Raw genomic sequence first — 23,317 nt, forward strand, 5'->3', positions numbered from 1 at the left:
TTTTCATTTATTAGTCATTCATTTTCAAGTATTTATTTGAGTACCTGCTTTAGCCACCATCATGCGAGGCTCTGAGAATATAGTAGCGAATAGAGCAGACAACCATTTCCTCACAAAGTTTACAGGATAGTAAAAACTGTCACCAAACAAACGGAAAGAAATACACAATTATAATGTCAAGTTTAGACAAATGCAAACAATGCTTTGAAATGCCCAACTGTGAAGAGAGGATAGTAGTTATGGCAAGATACCATGGCATGGTTATCATTAGTAGAAATGAGCCTGCAGAGAGAAAAGAGGTTAAAAATACAACAGCAAGAGAGAGGGATAACTGATTTTCTATGAAAGCTTCCTGAAACAGAAGGAGCCACAGCACAAATATGAATTGGTTTCAGGTAAAAAGAAAATGCCACATTGAAACAAGCATAGGAAGTGAGGATAAGGGCAGCTATAATTTAGTTTGTAGATTTAGAGGTCTGAAGTTCAGGCAATTCATCTTTGAGACTGCTTATTTCCTTGAAAAATACAAGACAATGTCATCTACCAAAAGTAAGGATATAAATCAGAAGGTCTGAGGTTGGAAGAGAGTTGAGATTTTAAGTAGTCATTTGGGAAAGCAAGATGAGTAGAGATACGCAGTAGAGTACCCTTGCCAGGGTGAGTTAAGGGCCTGCAGAGTCGGTTGTATGAGGCAGATTCTAACCGTTTTCAGCAAACTGACTGAAGTCAGGGGGAAAACAAGTGTACAAACATTCAAAGAGAAAAACAAACTGCTACAGGGCACTATATTTTTAAAAAAATTAGAAAGAGGATGTTTTTCAACTGGAAAGAGAGGAAGAAAATGTCCTGAGAAAGGGAAGGAAGTGAAGAGAAAGATGGAGATGCAAACAGGGTGACAGCTTTCCAGCTGGGGGTCAGGAATGTCCTTTTGTCCTCCAATCCCAGCATGGTCACTGTGATATCAGTTTATCTTCACTGTGAAATCTTCACTGTGATATCAGATTTTGTGAAACTGTTCCACATTTCTTTTTGGTCTCTTAGACCTAAAAATCTATCAAACCCTATGGGGGAATTCCCAGGCACCTTCAGTGGCTGCAGGGATGAGTGAGGCATGAGTGTATCATCCTCTACATATTAGAAGAGCGACTCTAGTGAGCAGCAGCAGGCTGACATTTAATTTTTCTCTTCTTATTGGCAATTGTGAGTTGCTGTGAGTCCTTTTTTAGGTCCATTTTATTATATTCTTTCCTAGTTACTGAGTCCAGTTCTTTTACTCAAACGATATTTTTCAATCAACCTCGTGTTTTCTTAACATTATTTTTGATTTAATGAATGTTTAGCTACACATAAACAGACTTGGCGGAACTGAGGTATGGGCATAATTAAAAATCATCTGTTACATGAACCACTTGTAAAATACTCCACAACCATTATTCTCTGAGAAATACTACTGTTCAATACTTGGTTAGATAATTTGTAATTATTATTTACATTTATTAATAAGAGACTTATCAGACCCTTTGTACAATGGCTATTCCATGATTAAAAAGAACCTCCTTGCAAATTTTGTTGCTTAGAAATAGTGAACCTTAAAAATGTTTTTAACTGATGTTAACAGAAACAATCTTCTCTAACCACAATGGCAAAAATATGAAGTCGCCCAGAAGCTGTTTAGACCTGAATAAAGCAAAAAACACTGGGGTGAAAGAAATTGTAATTCATTGCCTAGTCCTTTGTCTTTTGACCATCTCTTTAGCTACATTGCTAATACGTGACTTTTGTACAAATTCTTATAATTTTGGGCTTTCCCTTTCCTATTTTTTGAAAAATGGAGGGAATACTTATCGAAAATACATTTCATTTTTTAAAAATGAGCAAATACTCATCATTACTAGTGCAATAAGAATTACCAAAAAGGGAAGGAAAACAGAGTTTGTGTGTCTTAACTAAAAACTGTTAAGACACAAAACCGGGCTCTTTGCCCCCTTTCCAACAGCCAAAAGGGAAACATGGATCAGTTACATGCTATCAAGAAGAAAGAAAAATACAAGTCATTCGACTAGTTTATGTGAGTGAAAGTCGCTCAGTCCTGTCCGACTCTTTACGACTGTATAGTCCCATGGGATTCTCCAGGCCAGAATACTGGAGTGAGTAATCTTTCCCTTCTCCAGCGTAATCTTTTCAACTCAGGGATGGAACCCAGGTCTCCCGCATTGCGGGCAGATTCTTTTTATCAGCTGAGCCACAAGGGAAGCCCCGACTAGTGCATACTTAGAGGCCAATATTATTTTCACCTTTCCCCTTCCTTTTCAAAGCCGAATATATTTGCAGCTACAGACAACAATCTAGTGGGCAATTATCATTATTTTCCTGCTTAACATAAAAGGGATGTATGTTGGGAGTTCACTGTACCAGATAGCAGGTGCTCCAAATTTTCATTAAAGTCTGTTAATTCTTTTGTTAGGGTTTGTAATTGGCTTTCTTAGCATAATGAAGGAAGACGTAACAGAGGTGGCAATGGGCAGGTAGACATAATTCGATACAAGACTACAGTAATCTCGATGGCAGCTCTTATAATGACATCTGCTTGCATGCTTCTCTGAGACTTGGGCTTGCCCCTTTCCTGACGATCCTGTTTATTCTGGGATTGGGTAAAACGGGTAGAATTCCAAACTCCTGAAATTGCTAGTGTTGGTGGCCCCTGGTGACAGGTAGAGTTCTCAAGTCCTCAGTCCTCAAACATCACCTTTCAGGCCTCATTCGGAACATGACAAAGCCACACGAGTCCTAGGCCCGTCTCCCACGACGATCTCCGTTCACCTGAGTAGGCCAGCGCACTGCCGCCGAACCAGCTTCGACTTTGTCGAAATAATACCACAGACGTCATACTCCCGCAGCTCCCGCCCAACTCAAGAGCCCTCCAGCGGACGCATGCGCAGAACTGGCGAGGGCCCGCAGCCAGCCAGCCAGGGGTTGCAGGCGTGTGTATAGCGGTCCCATTCTCGGAAAGGCCTGTTTCCCTCGTCGCGGTGAGGCAGTTCCTGGCGGCGACCATGTAGTATCACTACCCGAAGAGAGACAAAGGAAGAGATTATCCCGTCTCTGGCGCGCTTCCGTTTCAAACCCAAACTTCCGGTTCGTTAGCCGGTTCCGGACCCCACCTCTCACTTCCGGTCGCCTTGGGTTCCTCTGCGGTCGGTTCCAGCATCCGCTGTTGTCGGTTCCGCTGTGTTCCAGGTGAGGGGACGCTGGGCATCCCTGCCCACTGCCCGCGGAAATACCGTTGGGCTGGAGGACCGCAGCTTTGCTGCCCTCGCTGCGCGACCTTCACTGTGGCCTGGCAGGCCGCCTGGGGCTGCATTAGGGCGTCCCGCCCGCGGCTACCCTGGTCCGTGCGCTGCTCGGGCCTGCGGCCCCGGCCGGCTCATCACAGGGCCGCCACCCTCGCATCCAGCCTCCTCGCCTGGCTGGAGGGCTTCCCGCGCCTCTGTGGGTTTTGCGTCCTCCCGTCTCATTCCTCCCTCTTCTGGGGCTTGTCCATTTCTTCCCCCTCCCTGTTGAACGTATCCCGGCCCTTTTGGGTTTGGGGTCTCTGCCTGCCTTCTGTGCTGTCCCATAGCTGCCTCTTGGAAGCCCACAACGCTCTCCTCTGCACTCGCTCGCATTTGCTGCAGCCGTGCTCTCCAGAGAATGAGTTGACAGTACTTCAGTAGTTAGCCTTTACTAGGCAGGTTAAAAAGTTAATTCCCCTCAATTCCTAAGGTGTTAACTTAGGCTGATGGTCCTTTCAAATTGACCGCCTTTGCTACTTTTTAGTTGTGTGGTCTGGAGCAGCTTGTTTTTCTTCTTTTTCAAATTTCTAGTCTGTATAGTGAAGATAGTAGTTGTCAGTTTAGGATTGTGAAGATTAAATGAGATTATTCAATAAAGTTGTCGAGCATGTTATAATTTTTCTATCTTCACCACAATTTGTATTGCTTATAAGTGCTGTCACAGCAGTTATTGCACAGCTTAACGCTGTTGTCATGGTAAACATTATTTCCTTGACAAGACAAGTCACCACTGTACGTTAGGTGGAAGAATTTATCCAGACAGCCGTTCCTGACCGTAGTTTCACCACCATAAAGGTATGTTCCTTGCTAACTTGTTTGGGTTTGATCGCCATCCCTACCCCCAAAATCGTTTTTCACTTTATAAATCTGAAAAGGTCTGGAATGACACAAAACATTAGAATTGTGTAAGAAAAGGCCAAGTGTGTAAACAGAAAATGACTCGTGTATTTGCATTGCATTGCTCCATTCTTTGTGAATGATCTAAATATTCAAGGAGTAAAGTTTAGTATAACTTTGAAAAACAGTTTTAAGGGCTTTTGCATTAAACTTTTTTATGGTTATTTGTTTTGTTGTGCCTAGTCCTTTAGAGCAGTTGTCAGTTTGGAAATCCACTTGTGGCAGGGGTGATATGTAACATCTGTATACTGCTTTACTTTAAGGCTGAGAAAATTGAAAAGCCTCTCTAACTTTAGCATGCCTCAGAGATGGGGGCTGGAGTCGGGGGCAGTGGGAACAGGGATTGTTAAAACACAAATTGCTAGGTCTCTTCTCTCCAGGCCCAGTTACTTTTCTAACTAGTTACCAAGTGGGGCCAGTACTGTTGAATGGTCTGGGGACCACACTTTTGAGAACACTCATCTAGAGGCACAATGTGGACTCCGGGAGTTGGTGATGGACAGCGAGGCCTGGCGTGCTGCGGCATGGGGTTGCAAAGAGTCGGACATGACTGAGCGACTGAACTGAACCTAGAGTTTAGGTGATCTCACTCCAAATGTTATGCCCTGCCCAATACAATGTGCTGTGTTAGCGCTGTTTGCATTCCTAGCTCTTGTAAGCTTTCATTTTTTATTTCCACTTCTCAAAGAAAAATAATATTTAAATGGTATTTCAATGTGACACGAAAGGCCTATTTGGCTGTTTGTTTTGAGGAGTATAGCATTTGTTAGAGCACGTTCTCACCAAATGAAATACATTGCTCTAAAGTAGCATATCTTCTTTAAAGTTTTAGTAGAGCAGGTTATAAACATAGAATGAATGTAAGTGAATTTATGGTGCTCTTTTCTAATGGGCATGCTGAAGACATCTTGAGTTTCCAAATTACATTGGCATGTTAAGATTCAGAATTTGCCTTCTTTCTTGTTGTTGGTTGTAATAGTTGAAGAGTGCAGTCAAATGTTGTGTTAAATATATTATGACAGCATTTGGAAATACCACTACTTCTAGATGAAAACAATCTAGTTCTCTGACTTGTTGGGGGAACAAACATGAAAACTGGTAGAAAGCTTTATGGTGGGGAAGACCTACCTGCTGTCATTGATGAGTGGCAGCTGCTGTATAATCTTTGTGTACTTTATCTGTGCCTGTGGGTTTTGTATTTACTGATCTTTGGTACCTTAGGTTCAATTCAAGAGAGACACAAGGGGAAGAAACTTGAGATTTAGTCAGAAGACCTGTTCAGTTATCAGCTGTTTGCCCATGAGCCAATTACATAACCTCTCTGAACTCCTAGAGAATTCCATGGACTGTATAGTCCATGGGGTCGCAAAGAGTCGTACATGACTGAGCAACTTTCACTTCACTTCTAAACTCCTGTTTCCTTCACAGTGAAAGAGAGACAGTTCTTACCAAACAACCTTGTTAAATGAGATTGTGTAAAAACTGTTCTGTGTATTCAGTTCAGTTCAATCACTCAGTTGTATCCGACTCTTTGTGACCCCATGAACTGCAGCATGCTAGGCTTCCCTGTCCATCACCAGCTCCCAGAGCTTGCTCAAACTCATATCCATCCAGTAGGTGATGCCATCCAACCATCTCATCCCCTGTGAAAAGGTGAAAGTGAAAATCGCTCAGTTGTGTCCGACTATACAGTCCATGGAATTCTCTAGGCCAGAATACTGGAGTGGGTACCCTTTCCTTTCTCCAGGGATCTTCCCAACCCAGGGATTGAATCCAGGTCTCCCGCATTGCAGGCAGTTTCTTTACCAGTTGAGCCACAAGGGAAGCCCAAGAATACTGGAGTGGGTAGCCTATCCCTTCTGCAGTAGATCTTCCCAACCCAGGAATTGAACTGGGGTCTCCTGCATTGCAGGCGGATTCTATACCAAATGAGCTATTAGGGAAGCCCTGTGTATTAAATCTGAAATAAATAATGGCCATTTACCATTTATTTAATGCTGTGCCTAAAACACTTGAGTTCTAGTTTTTGAAACTATTTAACCAATACTTACTTGTATAGTGCTACCTGTATGCCAGGTAGTATGTGACTTACAAAAATTAACTTACTCCTCATGAACCTTAAGAAGTAGGTAGTATTAGCATCCCTATTTTACTGATGAGGAAACCTAGGCACTAAGAGTCAATTAACTTTCTAAGGTTGAATAGCTAATAAGTGGGATTCCTGAACTCCAAACCCAGGTAATCTGACTCAAGAGTTTGTGCTCTTAACAACTCACTGTCCTACCTTGCAACTGGTAAATGAACATGGATGGTCCATCATGGAGGAACTTGCTTATAGCATAAACCTGATCAGAGAGGGAGAAATATGTAGCTCATTATTGCAGCTTTCCAATTGAACAGGAATAATCTGATAGAATATTAGAGGGTTGTAACTAAGCTAAAAGTTGGGAGGGTGGAGGAATTTTAACTTTGACTCCTAATAACTTTTGGTGTTCTGATAACATTTCTGTAAGTAGAAAATCCTGTTTCTCTACCATTAAGTTTTAAAACAGGACTCAAAGGATGCAGTTATAAAACTTAGAGCTTCTACACATCTTTTTAAAAATTTTTGTTGAATACAGTTGCTTTGCAATGTAGTGTTAGTTTCTGCTGTATGACCATGACATCTTTGATATGTCTGTTTCAACATGTATATGGCTTTCTTTCTAGGTATCTTTTTCAGAACGAAAACTGCATTATCATATGTTTCAAGGATGGCTCTTCCTATCATTGTAAAATGGGGTGGACAGGAATATTCAGTGACCACACTTTCGGAAGATGATACTGTGCTGGATCTCAAACAGTTTCTCAAGACCCTTACAGGAGTGCTACCAGAACGCCAGAAGTTACTTGGGCTCAAAGTTAAAGGTAATATTCTCCCTTCTTCAAATTTATTGCATTGATATATTTATAAATCTTTATATTAGCTATTATCAGTTCACCTTAATAAGTCTTTCCCCTTGGAGGTTTCTTTGATAGGGATATCCCTGGAACTATTTTAGTGATACAAGTAAGAATATTTAAGGATACTTGGAAATAACACCACTATTAAGATTACTTTTGATTTCCTCTGACAGTTGATGTTTGCTTGTTAAACCTTGGACATGGAAGTCCCAGGTAACGAGTGTAATTTGTAATATCTGTCTTCTGGTACAGTCTTTTCATTACAACTTGGGCCTTTTACTCTCTCCAAATTACCTTTTCTCTTTGGAAAGTAATAACGATTTAGAAATTATCAGCAATGTTCATATTCAGTTAAAAGGCACTTTTAAGGTGTTTGTGTTTGTTTTATCATTGAAGAGTGAGTTCTGAGTAGCAGCAGTAAATCTACAGTTATCCCAGACACTCAATTTTCAGGACTTTCTGGAAAACAGTTATCTTCATCTTGAACAACAGAATAAGAATAAAACATGAATTTAGTTAGTTGAATTAAAGATGTTGCTCTAAGATGGAGTTGGGGGGAAAAACCCAACCTTGTGTTAATTGCTCTTCATAGTGTGTTAGAAACTGCTAATTCAGCAGTAATAGTTTATTAATTTAAGGGAAAAGAACCTGCTCTGGGATCTTTTAATGTTAGGGTTTTGTATAATGGGATAGTGAAACCAGCACCTGAACTTTAGTGAGAAAACAGTCATTTGCTTATATTGTAGGCAAACCTGCAGAAAATGATGTTAAGCTTGGAGCTCTCAAACTGAAACCAAATACTAAAATCATGATGATGGGAACTCGTGAGGAGAGCTTGGTAAATGTTTACTTTTGTTACATTTGTCCCATTGAAGATGTGTGCATGCTTAGTCTCTCAGTCATGTCTGACTCTTTGCGACCCTATGACTATAGCCCCCCAGACTCCTCTGTCCATGGGATTTTTCTGGCAAGAATACCGGAGTGGGTTGCCAGTTCCTCCTCCAGGGGATCTTCCCAGCCCAGGGATCAAACCCACTTCTCCTTCATTACAGGTGGATTCTTTACCATTCTTTACCACTGAGCCACCGAGGAACCTCTCCCTTTGAAGATGTTATGATTTATGTCACACTGTTAAATCATAGTTTTAATTGTGGTAAAATTGTCAGTTTAATCGTCAATAGAAAGTGAAAAGTGCACAATGAATGTGGTATTAACTTAGCAGAAAGCAAACACTGGGGAACTTGTCAGTGTACACAGGCAGCTTTTAGTATAGTAGTGCTAATGGTCAAATTTAACGTGGTAAATCTGCCCAGTGAACATACATAAAATGTGAAAGTTTTCCCATAGCGTGTGCTTGCAAGACTCTTGGACTCAATTTGTGCCTCTTAATTTTTTATGCTATGCATCTATTTGTTATGTTAAAGATAATATGGTAAAGCAAAACCATTTTTCGTCTTAATAGGAAGATGTCTTAGGTCCACCTCCTGACAATGATGATGTTGTTAACGACTTTGATATTGAAGATGAAGTAGTTGAAGTAGAAAATAGGTGAGTGCTTTTCATCATCAAAGGGAATTGGTTGTAATACAAGAAAAAGTGAATCTTTCATCTGATTTTATTTTTCGTTAGGGAGGAAAACCTACTGAAAATTTCCCGCAGAGTAAAAGAGTACAAAGTGGAAATTTTGAATCCTCCCAGGGAAGGGAAAAAACTTTTGGTACTAGATGTTGATTATACATTATTTGGTAAGTCAGCTGAAACTGTGTTTCATCGTCTGTTACCAGTAACAGCATTTTCCCCTTTGATTTGTTTTTTTCCTTGCACTATGAATTACTTGAAAGCATTTCTTTTTATTTTAAAAGTAAATCATTTATTGTAAGCAAAAAAAGAAGTCATATGTAATCCCAAGATCCAGATATCTTTTTTTATGTGTTAATTTCCTGGATGTTTATATGTATATCCTTTTCATGTTTACTTAATGATATGTTCAACATTTCAGTCATTTGTATTCATTGTGAGTTAAATATATGTATTTTTTTGGTCTGGTGATTTTCTAGTTTATGAATATGTGATAATTTAATCAAGCCGTTCCCTATTTATTAACATTTTATAAGGATTATTTAAAAATCATTTTTGATAGTTTATTCCTGGTTTTCTATTACGTTCAAGACAGATTCTTGAATTTAAGAATTTGACATTTGATATTTCATGTCAACAAAAAAAGATGTTCATTTCATCCTTTAATATTGCAGAAATAATTAGTTAACTCCTGACATTAAAATGAGCATATTTACCTCTAATCCTAACCTTTAAGTACATGTCATTAGTGTACATTTATTTTAAAATTTGATTAGTAAATTAATTGAATCTGTCACTTTGGTGAAATGTGATTATATTTGGAAGGTGAATGGCTAAAAAGTGAGTATATCTGGCCCTAGTCTGTTTTTCATATCCTAAAATAAGATCTATGTTTTAGAGATTAGATGAGAAGAAAACTTACTGTTTATTATATAAGCCTGAATTCTGGGTATTGGCTCTTTGCTAATTGAACAGAATTGATCAGTTAAAATTGGATTGCAAGAATACTGAATTGTGTGCTTTGAAGATGTCCCTCTGTCAGCTGATAGAAGTTAGTCTGAAGTAGTTAGTATTTTGAGTGTTTCTGTTATATTTCAGAAGTTTAATCAATATTAGATACTTGTCCATGATAATAAACTAATCATCATCTCTAACTGATTTTCTTTTAGACCATAGGTCTTGTGCAGAGACTGGGGTAGAATTAATGCGGCCATATCTTCATGAATTCCTAACATCTGCATATGAGGATTATGACATTGTTATTTGGTGTAAGCTGTATTTCTTCTTTAGATTTTCATGAAAATAAGGTTGTTGCTTATATTACTTTGCTTTATAAAATGTGACTTAAATTTTATTTTGCAAATTTCTGATGAAGCATGTTTGATACTTTCATTCATCACAGTATAAACTTATACGTGTATTTGCCAATACCACTGAAATACTTAAATGTAGGAAGAGGGTAGTATATAGTGTGAAATAAAATGGCCTGTTTTCACAAGACCCCACCTTGATAAGGGTCTTTTCTTTCTGATATTTGCTATAGAATCTTTGATGTTTTAGTATAATGTTGCTTTCTCCTTTCTTCACTATTCTAGTCTTAGAACATTGGAGAAACATATGTATTAAAACAAATTTACAGTGATATAGTTCAGAAATAAAGGCAATGTGAATTTACTTAGGGAAAATTAGTAAGTGGGTTAAAGCAGTGTGACTCAAGTTGTGGTCTGCCATTCCAGGAACTTATAGGTCTATGATAAGAGTGAGTTTGCTCCAGAAAAGTAAATTTACTGCATTACTGAGCACACTGTTTAGTTCAGGTGACATTGTATTTTTGTGGCATGATTTTCTGAAAAGGAAAGGGGAGTGGTGTATTGATTTGCATGTCACCTTCCCACAAACATTTTAAGTTTTGGCAATGTCATAAGCAGAAAAGAGCTATCCTAATTGTGAATTAAGTAAACTCCCATCAGCTAAAGATGGTACATTTAACTGTACTAGGTTACTGATTATAGAGGCTACATACTTCTGCAGTCTGTAAATTTCCTTTGTATTTTCTCTTATAATCAGAGTATTTCAATAGTTTAGTATTAATATGAGTACATGTCCATTATAACTACATATATAGTTAAATATATAATTTTCTGATTTTTGAGATACAGAGGAGAAAACTTCCTGAAAAACAGTTTTGTGTTCAGCAGTTCTGACTTCTGAGATGACATTTGAGAAAAACGTTTATCCTCTAAATGTTATTAGAGTAAACTTAGGAATTTTGAGAACGTTTTACAATCATATATTTAAAATAGGTTATTTTTATAAATTTCATAGTAGTACATTGAAAAGGGCATCTCATTTTGTAGCTAAGTAGACTAAGGTTTTAGTTCTGGCTCTGACCTTATTGATACTGGGCAGATCAGTTCATCGCTCAGAGCCTTAGCTTCCTTATCTGAGAAATGAAGATAAGGAAACCTTTATTACAGGGTAGTTATAAGAATAAAATATCAATATAGCAACTAGTAATGTGTCTGACGTGTAATAATTGCTTAATAGTCAGAAATCCTTTTTATTAGCTGAGAATCTTTTTGTTTTTCATCTGGAATTACAGATTCAAAATATATACTGAATTAAAAAATTATTTTTCCCTATCACATGATTTGTTGTCATTGTAGACACATCATTCTCTAAAATTTTAGTTCAGCTGACCAATTTTGCATGTAAGGTGACTTTGGTTCTTTTATGTGTGCTAAAGATTTTTATTCCGAGAACTTAGGTGCCTCATTTGCCCTTAAAAAATAACATGCATGCGTATGTATACACACTTTAAATAATTGAACTCCCTTTTCCCTTTTGAAATGTTTTGCTCTGTAATACCTATGTAGTTTAGTCCAGTAACTTGAGATGAGTAATGCACATGAAGCTGAAGGTTAAATTTTAATGTCAGTGATCTCAAAGTGGTTGGGAACTGGCAGTGAGCAGGTACATGACATAGATGCAGTTTATGAATTTAGTTGTCTCAGACTTGTTAAAAGCTGCTGGACTCAGTGATCACCAAGTTTGCTGGGCCTGGAAAAATTCTAATTTTCATTAGCTTATATTGACATACATACATATTCATCTGCTTATATTGACATACATACATACACACGCCCACACCCACACAACTCCCCCCACCCCCACCTGTGTATTACCTGGCAGGGGGAACATAGAAGAAAATGGAGATCCAGGCACCCTAAATTCAGGTTTAGAACTGATGGAGAATAGTAGCAGGGCTGTTTTTAAAAGGGTGATTAGGTCTTGAGTTATGAATTTCCTAGGTTGAGAGTTCCTTTGAGCATTGGTGACCAGTATCTTTTAGAGAAGAGTTAAAAGTTGTTGTCTTGAAGACACAGTAAAATAAGTTTATTTTTATAAAAAATTAAAAGAAAATTAACCATAAATTTTGCTAGGGATTATTTGTGATGTATTTGAACTTTTAGTATTGCTTAGAAACTAATTTATACAGAAGAAAGATTTTTTTTAAATTAAGTTCAAACTTTTCATATATATTGTGTTATCATTCCTCATGTTTTAGCTGCAACAAATATGAAGTGGATTGAAGCTAAAATGAAAGTAAGTGTTAGAAAACAATCCATTTAAGAACATTTTGAAACTGCATTTGTCTTCTTAGAAAGTCCTGAATTAAATTAATTTCATTGTCATTGGAGGACATTTAGTAGCAAAACAAATGTCAGTATCAGGAGTTAGAGGTGTTTTTCAAGTCTGCTTAGTGGTGATTTGCTTTGATTACCTATGTCTTTTTCAAGATAAAGTACAGCAAAGCTCCTGTTCCTCTTGCCCTCATTTTACGCTAACGCTTTATTTTCCTTCTTTTGTCTGGTGTGTGATGCTTAAAGGAGTGATGCTCTTCTAAAATAGTGAATTAGGAAGTAACCTGTTTCTGGTAGTATATTGAAAAGGGCCCCTCATTTGGAAGCTAAATAGACTGGGGTTCTTTGGACTACCATTTACTGAATCTGCTTAGTGAAACTAAATGCTTGCCAGTTGTTGATCAAGATGTGGTAGCCAGGGGGATAGAAAGATGGTGTAATAGGAAATTATGCTGGACAATTCATAAAGCCTGGGATTGTCCACATTATTATATTTTAACCGTGTGAACATTTATATTTATAGGAGCTGGGAGTGAGTACAAATGCAAATTACAAGATTACGTTCATGTTGGACAGTGCTGCTATGATAACAGTGCATACTCCAAGGAGAGGATTAATAGATGTAAGAAGTCATTTTTCTTTTATTTTAAAGACTTGCTTGTTTTCTGATATACTATTTGCATTTATATTGATGGAATAAACTATACAAAGAGGTTAGAAATCCGAGTGGATCATAGAGTATCAATTGAGTTTTGACAGAGGAAGCTGTATTTCAGGTTAATTTGAATTTTAGTGACAAAATTAAGAAGCTTAAGGAAGGGCTGTCAGGAAAAGTCATGGTTAATCGTCCCATGATGATAGCAGCACAGTGTTGCTAAAGACAGAGTAGATGAGAAAAAATACTGGATATCTTCAGGGAAGATAGTAGAAACAGACAAAAACATACTTGTCTTGGCCGTGTATGAAACTGATAAATAAAAGCAGATGCATCATGATGCATGTCTTTGGGGTGACATATGTGAAGGCCTAAAGAAAATAAGAAGAACCATCAAAAAAGATTTGTGCCCGAAAAGATTAGGGTTCTTCACTTTGTCTACTCATCAAGTAACTAGTTATATTATGAGCTTCTAGTGTCTGCAAAGCCCTGCAATGGGCACTGTTGGGAATAAAGAGATGAGAACACATGGTCCATGCCTTTTGGAAACACACAGACTAATAGGAATTGGGGAGAACTTAGCAAATTAGGAAAATTTAGAAGAGACAGTATTAAAATTGTCCATCATAAGTCATATTATGTGCATGGGGATTTCTCAGTAAAGGAAATTAAATATACATCAGGAGAAAATATAATTTATTATCCACTGAAGTGGTACATTTACAAAATCTAAACAGGGAAAAGAAGTGTGGCAAATGTTAAACATAGGAATGTTTCTAATAATGAAAAAGGAATAAAAGGAAATTCTCAATAAACAAATCCCCACCATAGCAGAGAGTTGATTGTATAAATTTTTGTTCACCCATTTAATGGAATGCAGCTAACTATTTGATGTAGTATTTAGTGCTTTAATTTTTTTTCATGATACATTATTAAAGTGAAAGAAGTATTTTAGCAGTATTTGCAAACTGTTAGAAAATAGTTTTTTTAACCTTTGTTTGGTTCAGGGTTTCCCTTAGCTTAACAAAAGATCTGTGAACTCTTTGAGGCTGCCGCTGTTTATCAGAAAGACTGGAGGTAAATATACCAGAATATCTAGTTGTAATCTTTGGTACTAACTGGATTATAGATATTTAAAATTTTTCCTTTGTCCCTTTTGTGTTTTCATAATTTTTTTCCCTATGGTCAGCAATGTTACTTCTCTAATTGAGAACAAAGTAGCACATGTTTTGGGGAACATATGGTGCTTGACCTAATTACAAAATGACAGCTCTATTTAAGAGGATGTAGGATTTCTAACCCTGGCTATCATAAAGCTCTTGCCTTATTTCTTGAGACTTTTTTGTTGGCTAAGAAAACCAAAAATCTGGTTTATTGTTTCAGTTCCAATATATTTGTCTTCAAGTATTTGGGGGATTTGTTTCAGTAGTAAACAGATAGTACAAACACATACAGCAAATAAAATTTTAGTGAAATTAAAATATTTCAATAACATTTTTTGTAGTAGCAAGAACACTAAGATAGGAAAAGAGACTTTCTCCATATTAAAATAAATTATAGAAGGGAAAAAAGAAAACATTTTTAAATGACAACTCTCATCACCATTTATTTACTACCATTTAATTTCATATAGTTATTATGAATAGCATGTAATCTCATATCACAAATGAGACTCCTGCATTCAGCAAAAAGTACTTTTTCTTCTAAAAGTTAGTGTATTAAAAAATTTTTTTGAATGTATAAAATATGTTCACATGATTCACAAATAAAATATGTAGTGAAAAGTCTTCCTCCATCCTGAACCTTCAAGCCACTTAACTCTCCTTCCTATAGGCAATCACTGTTACTTCCCATGTGGTCTTACAGAGAATTTATGCAAGTATCAACAGATATGAATATCTGAGGAGTTATCTTTTTGAAGGCTTATTTTAAGAATTCAGAAATACAAGCAAGAATTTACAAATTATGATATTTTTGAAGTTAAGCAGTCAAATGCTCTAGAAATTGTGCACCTGTACTACTGAACTAAAGAGAAAAAGTCAATTTTTGCTTTACAAAATATTTGAATATTGTAGTAAAAGAGCCAGATACATTGTTTTTAAGGTTTGCTAGTTTTGAAAATAGACCCCAAGTGAAACCTCAGGTTCTGGGGACATATGATTGCTCAGCAGATATCTAAGCAATTACTAGATTCTTACTTTTTAAATTAAATACTCTTAATCCCAAACCTTCGTGTTAAAATTATTGGAAGTGTTATAATGGGCTTAGTCCCATTAGACATGAACAGACCTTTCAGAAGTTAACACTGGGAGATACATTGTCCCTTAAAGTGTGTTACCTCTCAGTTCTGGTCTGTTCACAGAGCCAGCCATCACTGTCTTGTGGTAAAGGAACACTCTCGTGTAGTTATGCAGGCATTTTGCAGTATTTTTGCTTCTAAGAAAGGATGAACTGTTTATGAAATTTGAGTTAAATCTAAGTTTTTATTCTAAGGTAAAGCCTCTTGGTGTTATATGGGGAAAGTTTTCGGAGTTTTACAGCAAGAAAAACACCATCATGTTTGATGACATAGGAAGAAATTTTCTAATGAACCCACAGAATGGACTAAAGGTAAGACATAATTTACTTGCTATTCTCATATATGCTGGTATATGCAGTAGAACTTTAAAGCACTATTGACTTTCAAAGATTTTTTCAGGTAATGTATTGTGCTGGCAAGAAAAGCTTATATGTTTAGAAAAATTCATATAAAATTGAACATTTTCTCTTTGGCACGGTACCTCTTTAGTTAACCAACTCATCTAGACGTTTTGTTTTCATTTAGCTCTGAGGAACAACATGAGCTTACTGACATTGACTTTGAGCTTCAAAGTGAAAGTATCAGACATTGTTGGATTAAGGATTAAGGATTGTTGTTGTTGTTAAGTCTTTAAGTCATGTCTTACTCCATGTGATCCCATGGACTGTAACCTCCCAGGCTCCTCTGTCCATGATGATTCTCCAGGAAAGAATACTGGAGTGGGTTGCCATGCCCTCCTCCAGGGGATCTTTCCAACCCAGGGATCAAACCAGGTCTCCCTCATTGCAGGCGGATTCTTTACTGTCTTAGCAGTGTAAAATTGGTAAGAGAGAAATTGAGACTTAAGATTTTTGGTACCTGTGGCTGCGTATGTGTCAGTACAATATGAAAATGGAAAAGATAGCTTTATATTATGGTACTAATGCAAATGAAATCTCCATTTGAAGTGTAAATCCTGACACTAAGATATTTTTAATCTCAGTACTAAACTCTTCCACAAGCTGAATTCTTGATGACTTTAAAAGACAAGAGAAAAACCTGAAGTAGATACATTTTTGAAGCTATCCTTGCAGACTATTGATGTGGCCTTTGGTGTACAAGGAGGATAGTTGAGGGAAATTTTATTAATCTAGGTAGTGAATTGTCACGAATATAAAAACTGTTGACTTGGAAGAAAAGTACTAGGGGTGGATTGGTGGTTATGTTCCCCTTTAAAAATGATTTCTGTTTGAGGCTTTAGGAGAAGTGCTTTTCCCCTGTGTGGTTTACCAGGTATAAGACACAAAAGTACATTCTTCAGTCTTGAGCAAAGATTCAGTTGATCTAAGCTGAATCTTTTATGAAACCAATGGTATCTGTACTGGAAAGGAGGCAAAGTCATGGTATTCAGGGAATGATTAAAATTTTTTTTGGGTTGAGATATAATATTAGTTTCAGGTGTACAGTATAATTTATGATTTGATATTTGTATATATTGTGAAATGATCGCAGTAAGTCTAGTTACATCTGTCACCATACAGTTATTTTTTTCCTTGTGATGAGAGCATTTAAGATCTACTTTCTCTGAGCAGCTTTCAAATATGCAATACGGTATTACTAACTATAGTTATTATGCTCTACCTTATATCCCCATGACTTATTTTATACCTAGAGGTTTGTACCTTTTGACTTTCTTCATTTCTCCCACCTACCCATTTCTGGCAACCACCAGTCTATTCTTTATGTTCTCTGTTGTGTATGAGCTTGGTTTTGTGTGTGTGTGTTTTGTTTTTGTTTTTTTTTAGATTCTGCATATAAGTAAGACAGGGAATGACTTTTGAGAAGAGCTTAAATTAAAAAAAATATATATATGTTACTTTCATTTGTGTTTTTAGAAGAAACATTTTCCCAGCCAACATGTGGGCCCTCCTCATCTCTGGGTCGGAGAAGGCAATGGCACCCAACTCTGGTACTCTTGCCTGGAAAATCCCATGGATGGAGGAGCCTGGTGGGCTGCAGTCCATGGGGTCGCTAAGAGTCGGACACGACTGAGCGACTTCACTTTTATGCATTGGAGAAGGAAATGGCAACCCACTCCAGTGTTCTTGCCTGGAGAATCCCAGGGACAGTGGAGCCTGGTGGGCTGCCGTCTATGGGGTCGCACAGAGTCGGACATGACTGAAGTGACTTAGCAGCAGCAGCATCTCTGATATAGCAAGATGATGATACAAATGTCTAGCACTTTAGAGCAAGATTTTTTTTTTTTTAACCAGAGTACTCAGTAGAATCACTGAAGGAGTTCCTAAAAATATGTTAGTTTCCACCTCCAAAAATTCTAATTCAGGAGAGGTACTTTTAAGCATTCTACAGGTAATCTCTCTCATGTCTCCTTTTGAAAACCCCTTTTAAGAAGGTAGTAATTAATGTTCTGCCCACATTGACATAGAAGTGGTTTTGAAATTGAGAAATACTCTTAAACTCTGTGTTTGTTACCACTGTTTCATAATACTTCGGGTAGAAATCTCAATGATTTCACAGAGATCTTAAAGACTGCTTATTTTTGAAGTAGTTAACTTTTCATAATAAAAGTTTGTTAATCTTAAGGTTTGAAATATAACATAGGAGGCTTTGTCAATTCTAAATCTAGTACTGAAATTAAGGAACTTGAGTTTTGGTCATGCACAAACAGTAGTTACTCTGAACTTCACTTTTATTATCTATATAAGGAAGTGGAAATATAAGAGAATGCAGATCATCTAAATATTCTTAAGTTCCTAAAAATGTTTTTTTGGTTATGCAGCAATAGGGGTAATATATGTTGATCACTTAGATTATTCTGCAGCAATAGGGGTAATATATGTTGATCACTTTGATTATTCTTGAGAATGGAACAGTGATTATACTGAAACAGTTGAAGTCAATTAGGTCCATTTTTTCCACTTAACTGGTTTAACTTTTAGATCTAGAATCTTTGGGTTATTTTAGTTTTGTTAATGGGGCTTAAGACCAATTGTTTAGAAAGTGAAAGTAGCTTAGCAGGGCCTTGGGTTGAAAATCTTATTTACTAGGCACTGACTCTGTACTTTCTCTTTCAGTCTAAATCTTTTCCTGCTTTTACACTGGAAATCACTTTGGTACATTGTATATTAATAGTTTAGAAGTTAATATTAGAAGTTAATATGTTGCTTTTACAATCTTTAGTTACATGAGGGAATACTTCAAAATATTACAGTATTGCCCAGGATTGTGCAAAAACTCATGTCACCACATTCTGACATCATGCGTGTTTATACCTAGCTGCAGAGCTTACGCAGGCCCCTGCAGGGAGTCTCCTTGATCTCCTGCAGTCACGGCTGCTGCTGTGAGGTAGCATTCCCTGTTTGGAAGCAGGTTCTCCTACAAGAGCTTGCATCTGTGCAGACTCTGACAGCGCTTACTGGTGCCAGTCAGCCACCCGCTGACTCACAGCTGTGAGGTCCTTGGCCCTAAGCTGTTTTGATGCAAGTCGAACCTGGGATGTATGGGAATGTTTTCTTCTGTTGGTTTCAAGCTGTTGTTGTGTTTTTCCAGTGACACAGAAGTACATAAAAATTCTTGAGAAACCTCTACTCGTGACTGACACGGTAACGACTCCCGTGGGCTCACTGTTCTCAATATGTAACAATGATCAAATGTCATGTTTTTAAATGTCCCTGTGTAAAATTGACCAGTTTGCCTTTTCTGTCAGTCACATTAAGGATATATTAATACTTAACTAAAATGATTTATTCAGTTCTTACAGGAGTATTTTTTTTAAATATTTTTTTATAGTGAAAAAGTTCAAACATACAATAGAACTGCTTGGAATTGTATAAATTAGCCCCCATGTATGCATCATCCTGTTTAAACAACTTGTTAATTCATGAATGTTTGCTCTATACCTTAACTGTTTTCCTCTCTTTGATATTTTACAGCAAATCCTAGACATTATTTCATCTAAAATGAGTTAAAGGTTTATGAAATGCTATCTTGAGTGGTATATAGATGAGCAGGTTCTTTAAAAAAGTAGAACTCTTTATTGGAACTGTAACATAAAAGTACATAAAATGTATAGTTTAACATTGTTTTACAGAGAACTTGTATAATTACCATTCAAGTCAAGATATAAAATTCCTTACTAATTATAGTCTTCAACCCTGTCCATCATCCTGACTTTCATGCTTTTGAAATGAACTTTTTATCATAATAAAATATATTGAACTTAAAAATTCAGAAACTATGACCACTCTTTATGGGAAAACTCATATAATTAAAAGTATTTTAATGGAAACTTTAATAATAAAGAAAAATACTTATGATACAATGTGAGTGGAAACAGGTTATACCAATGCATAATATCTTAGTTATATAAAAATTTCATAGAAAAATACTGATGTGAAAATAATCAGACATTTATTTTGCATCATTAGTTTGTTCTTCCATACTAATATATGATAGTGATGTTTTATTCTCTAGTATTATAATACAAAGTTGATTTTTAAAATTTATTTAAATGTTTTCTCTTTTCTTTCTTTTTTCTAAAATAACAAAACAACTCTGTGGAGGACTTCTGGGGTTAAATGCATATGTAATATTGCATTTTATTGTCCGAGAATTTTTTATATCAATTTTTGATCTTTGAAATCATTTGTAATAATAAATTTATGGTTTAAAAATGTTTATCTCACTCTACTATAAATCAAGCTTGTGTACCTTTTTAATGAATGAAGTGACGTGAATGAGATTATTTAATTAGTAAGAAGCAACTAGATAGAAGGGGGAAAGTCTTAGGTAGTTCTGCAAAGTAGAGAAGCCATGTAGGGTTGAAGAGCTGTAAGATAGCTGGTGTTGTCAAGTTCATACTCAAAGGCTAATAGAAGGCAAATTAGGTGGAAGGGGTCTTCTATTATAAACACACCATGACTGTCAGTGAGATAATATAAAAGTAATTCTTAGTATTGACATCCTTGGTGATATTAATTTCATTGACTGTAACTTAAATGTACAAGTTTGGACTATTTTTCTTACTGCAATGTGAATTGTTGGATAATGTCTGTTTTCTAATAGATAAGACCTTTTATGAAAGCACACCTAAATCGAGATAAAGACAAAGAACTTTTAAAATTAACCCAGTACCTCAAGGAAATAGCAAAACTAGATGATTTTTTGGACCTGAATCACAAATATTGGGAAAGGTAAGTGTCATTTGCTTATTCATTTATTTCATCTGTACGTTAATGAATGAAAAAATTGTCTGGTAACTCTGGTATACACATAACTCTTATTTTTTATTTAAAATGGGTAAATTCTAAAGCTGTTTTGTAATCTAGTGACATCTCCCCTGGAGGTGTTTTTCCCTTTCGTCTTAACCTCTAACTTGTTCATAAACCCACATCTCTTAAGACCTTCAATACTTCTTTAGTAGAGAAGATCTGAGAGGCTAGTACATGTTTTTAATGATACCTGTTAATTATTTTGTAACATTAAGTGGGTCACTCTTTTATGAATCATATGAGAATGTAGTCCCTGTTCTCATACTGTAAAATAATGTCAGGATAAAATAAAATATGTTAAAATGTTTTTTGTTAAAAATTACAAGTAACCTCTGTATGTAGCAGAAAAATTAGAAAATTAATTCCTTTAGGCACACAGTTGTGATTATGAAAGATACCAGCTTGGTGTCTTGTCTTCTAGTCTTTTTTTCTGAGCACAAATTTAAATACAAATCTACACATAGATTGCATGTAAACATCAAGATTTTGCAGGAAAAACCTCTGGAGGTGCAGGAAAAAACCTCTGGAGGAGTGGACAGGATTATGTACTGCAAGTATTCTTTTCGAAGTAGATCTTTAAAGATTGGATTTCACTAATACAGCAACAAAAGAAACTTCATGTGATACAACACTCTGGCTGAATTACACTTTTGGCCTTTCAGATCACTGGTACACTTTTGTACTTAGATATACTTACATACTTACATAAACTTGTAATATGCTTCTTACTAGAATCTCATAATATTAGGACTGTCATTTTTATACCCAGTTCCTGTAAATGGTGTAATAACTAAGTCATAGGAACAATAGATGCCAGTGTGAGCAAGTTTTACCATCAAGACTTATCTGGATCTCCTGATTTTAAGAACTCTTTCTCCACCCCCATAGCTCTGAGTATAGTAATTCATAAATGGGAGAAATAGAGATGTAAAAATTTTAGTTTGTTTGCAAATTCCTATAAAATAATATGAAAAAAAATTTGTCTGTTTAGTGAATTAACATCTTTACACTCTTGATCAGAGTTCTTTAGCAGCTTTGGCTCACTACCTTTATGCAGGAAGATCATTAAATGGACTTTGAGTTTTGGGGGAAATTTATAATATTAGCTAATACATTGGTTTCACACTTGGAAGTAAGACAGTATGTAGTGACAGTGTGCAGCCTCCAGAGTCTTGTTTTCAATCTGAACTCCACCACTTTCTTGCTGTGTGAACTTGGACAAATTGCTTAACCTCTTGTGACTGTAAAATAAAAATAAATTCTCATTGAAAACTCCTCATAGAATATTGTGAAGACTAAATGAATTAGTGCATGTATTTAGAACAATACTTGGCACATAATCAATGCATGTTAGGGATTATTAACCGTTATTACTTATCTTGAAAAGGTTTGTTATTAAAATAATCAGCTTTCTTTGGGGACGAGTGTTAGCTTGTTAACCTGAATTCAGTATAATACAGCTTAGACATCTTTATTTTGACATCTTGCAGGTATCTCTCAAAGAAGCAAGGACAGTAGTTACAAGCTGTGCTGGCAGTTACTGAAGATACTTGACATCCAGGAGCAGCTTCTCGCTTTTGTGCTAGAGATCATCATGATAGTGCTGGACACTGCAGCACATACCGACTGCTTATCCTTGGTCTTCCAGTTTTTTTGTAAATTTAATTTTATATTTTTTGAAGATCATAGCAATATGCCAAAAAAGAAGAAAAAAGCTCCCCCCCCCCATATGAATATACTATAACTCTTAAAAAATATTTTCTCCAGCATAGAGTAGTGAGTCCCCCCCACCTCACCCCACCCACCCCCCACACACAAAGTGGCAGAAATGTATACTTAACAATGTCATTTTGTGACTTTGGAAACAAGTATGTGTTGTGTTTTTGTCTCAGTGTGTTGTCTAAGCCCAAACCCATCTTGAAACTACTGTTTTTCTCGTTAAAACCAAAAAAAGAAATGGTTTTTAGTAAGGAACCTAATTTGGTTTGCTTAAAATCATCAAGATTATTTTTTATTCCTTTGTCATAAACACAGTTTCTCTTCTTACTCCACTACTTACATTTCTGAATTCTGACCTGTCTCAGTTTGGTCTGTATGTGTGTCAGTGTTCTTTGAGTAAAACTGGAAAACGTCTGCTGTGATACAGATATGTCATAATATGACAAATAGTAAACATAAGACTGAGGAATGAAAGTACAGAACTAGAGTGTGTTTCTTTGTGGTGGCCAAGTAGAAGCACTCCTGCCTCAAACCATTGTCTTAAAAGCAGTATATTTTTAAATGGGATGTATCACTGGTTCAGCCCTGAAAAGCATGAACAAAAAGTTTTTGTTCTGTTCCAGCTCTGTCTTGTAGAAGTGCAGACACTGTTTCAGTGAAAATACCTAGCCATAAGATGAAAAAAAATTTATTTGCAATGCTTGTGCCTGCAGATGTAATGTGACCACTGTTTTGTGTTGACAGTATTGCTTTATACAGTTCTTCTACTTGAAAGGAATCTGATTCTTTCAAATAAACATGGTATATATTGTTCTTATGGGGGACTATTTCAGTGGTGTAAATAATAAATCTCTTTTCTTAAGACATTGGTTATCTGCTCTGTATTATCCCAGATATTTTGCCTCTTTGTTGAATCATGAAACACACACTAGGTTCAGGTAGGCACTTTTGAAAAAAATTAAATGTGTATAGTTTTAAAA

At 36.3% G+C, this 23,317-nt stretch overlaps 1 protein-coding gene across 3 annotated transcripts; it reads left to right on the top strand.

Annotated features, from left to right (window-relative positions):
• The first annotated feature begins 3,106 nt into the window (after positions 1-3,106).
• On the top strand, positions 3,107-23,201 carry UBLCP1 (ubiquitin like domain containing CTD phosphatase 1). Of its 3 annotated transcripts, none has more exons than XM_043913434.1 (12): positions 3,124-3,237; positions 4,052-4,127; positions 6,939-7,136; positions 7,919-8,010; positions 8,635-8,720; positions 8,802-8,917; positions 9,920-10,018; positions 12,319-12,356; positions 12,918-13,016; positions 15,543-15,659; positions 20,413-20,540; positions 22,109-23,201. In XM_043913434.1, the coding sequence occupies exons 3-12, from the start codon at positions 6,983-6,985 to the stop codon at positions 22,134-22,136; spliced, it is 957 nt and encodes a 318-aa protein (XP_043769369.1). In that variant the 5' UTR covers positions 3,124-3,237; positions 4,052-4,127; positions 6,939-6,982; the 3' UTR covers positions 22,137-23,201. The 3 variants fall into 3 exon arrangements, with proteins under 3 accessions (XP_043769368.1, XP_043769369.1, XP_043769370.1); XM_043913435.1 differs by having other exon boundaries at positions 3,183-3,237; positions 4,112-4,127; XM_043913433.1 differs by lacking the exon at positions 4,052-4,127 and having other exon boundaries at positions 3,107-3,237.
• Positions 23,202-23,317: the final 116 nt, after the last annotated feature.

This window comes from Cervus elaphus, chromosome 9 (genome assembly GCF_910594005.1).
Source record: "Cervus elaphus chromosome 9, mCerEla1.1, whole genome shotgun sequence".
Lineage (NCBI taxonomy): Eukaryota > Metazoa > Chordata > Mammalia > Artiodactyla > Cervidae > Cervus > Cervus elaphus.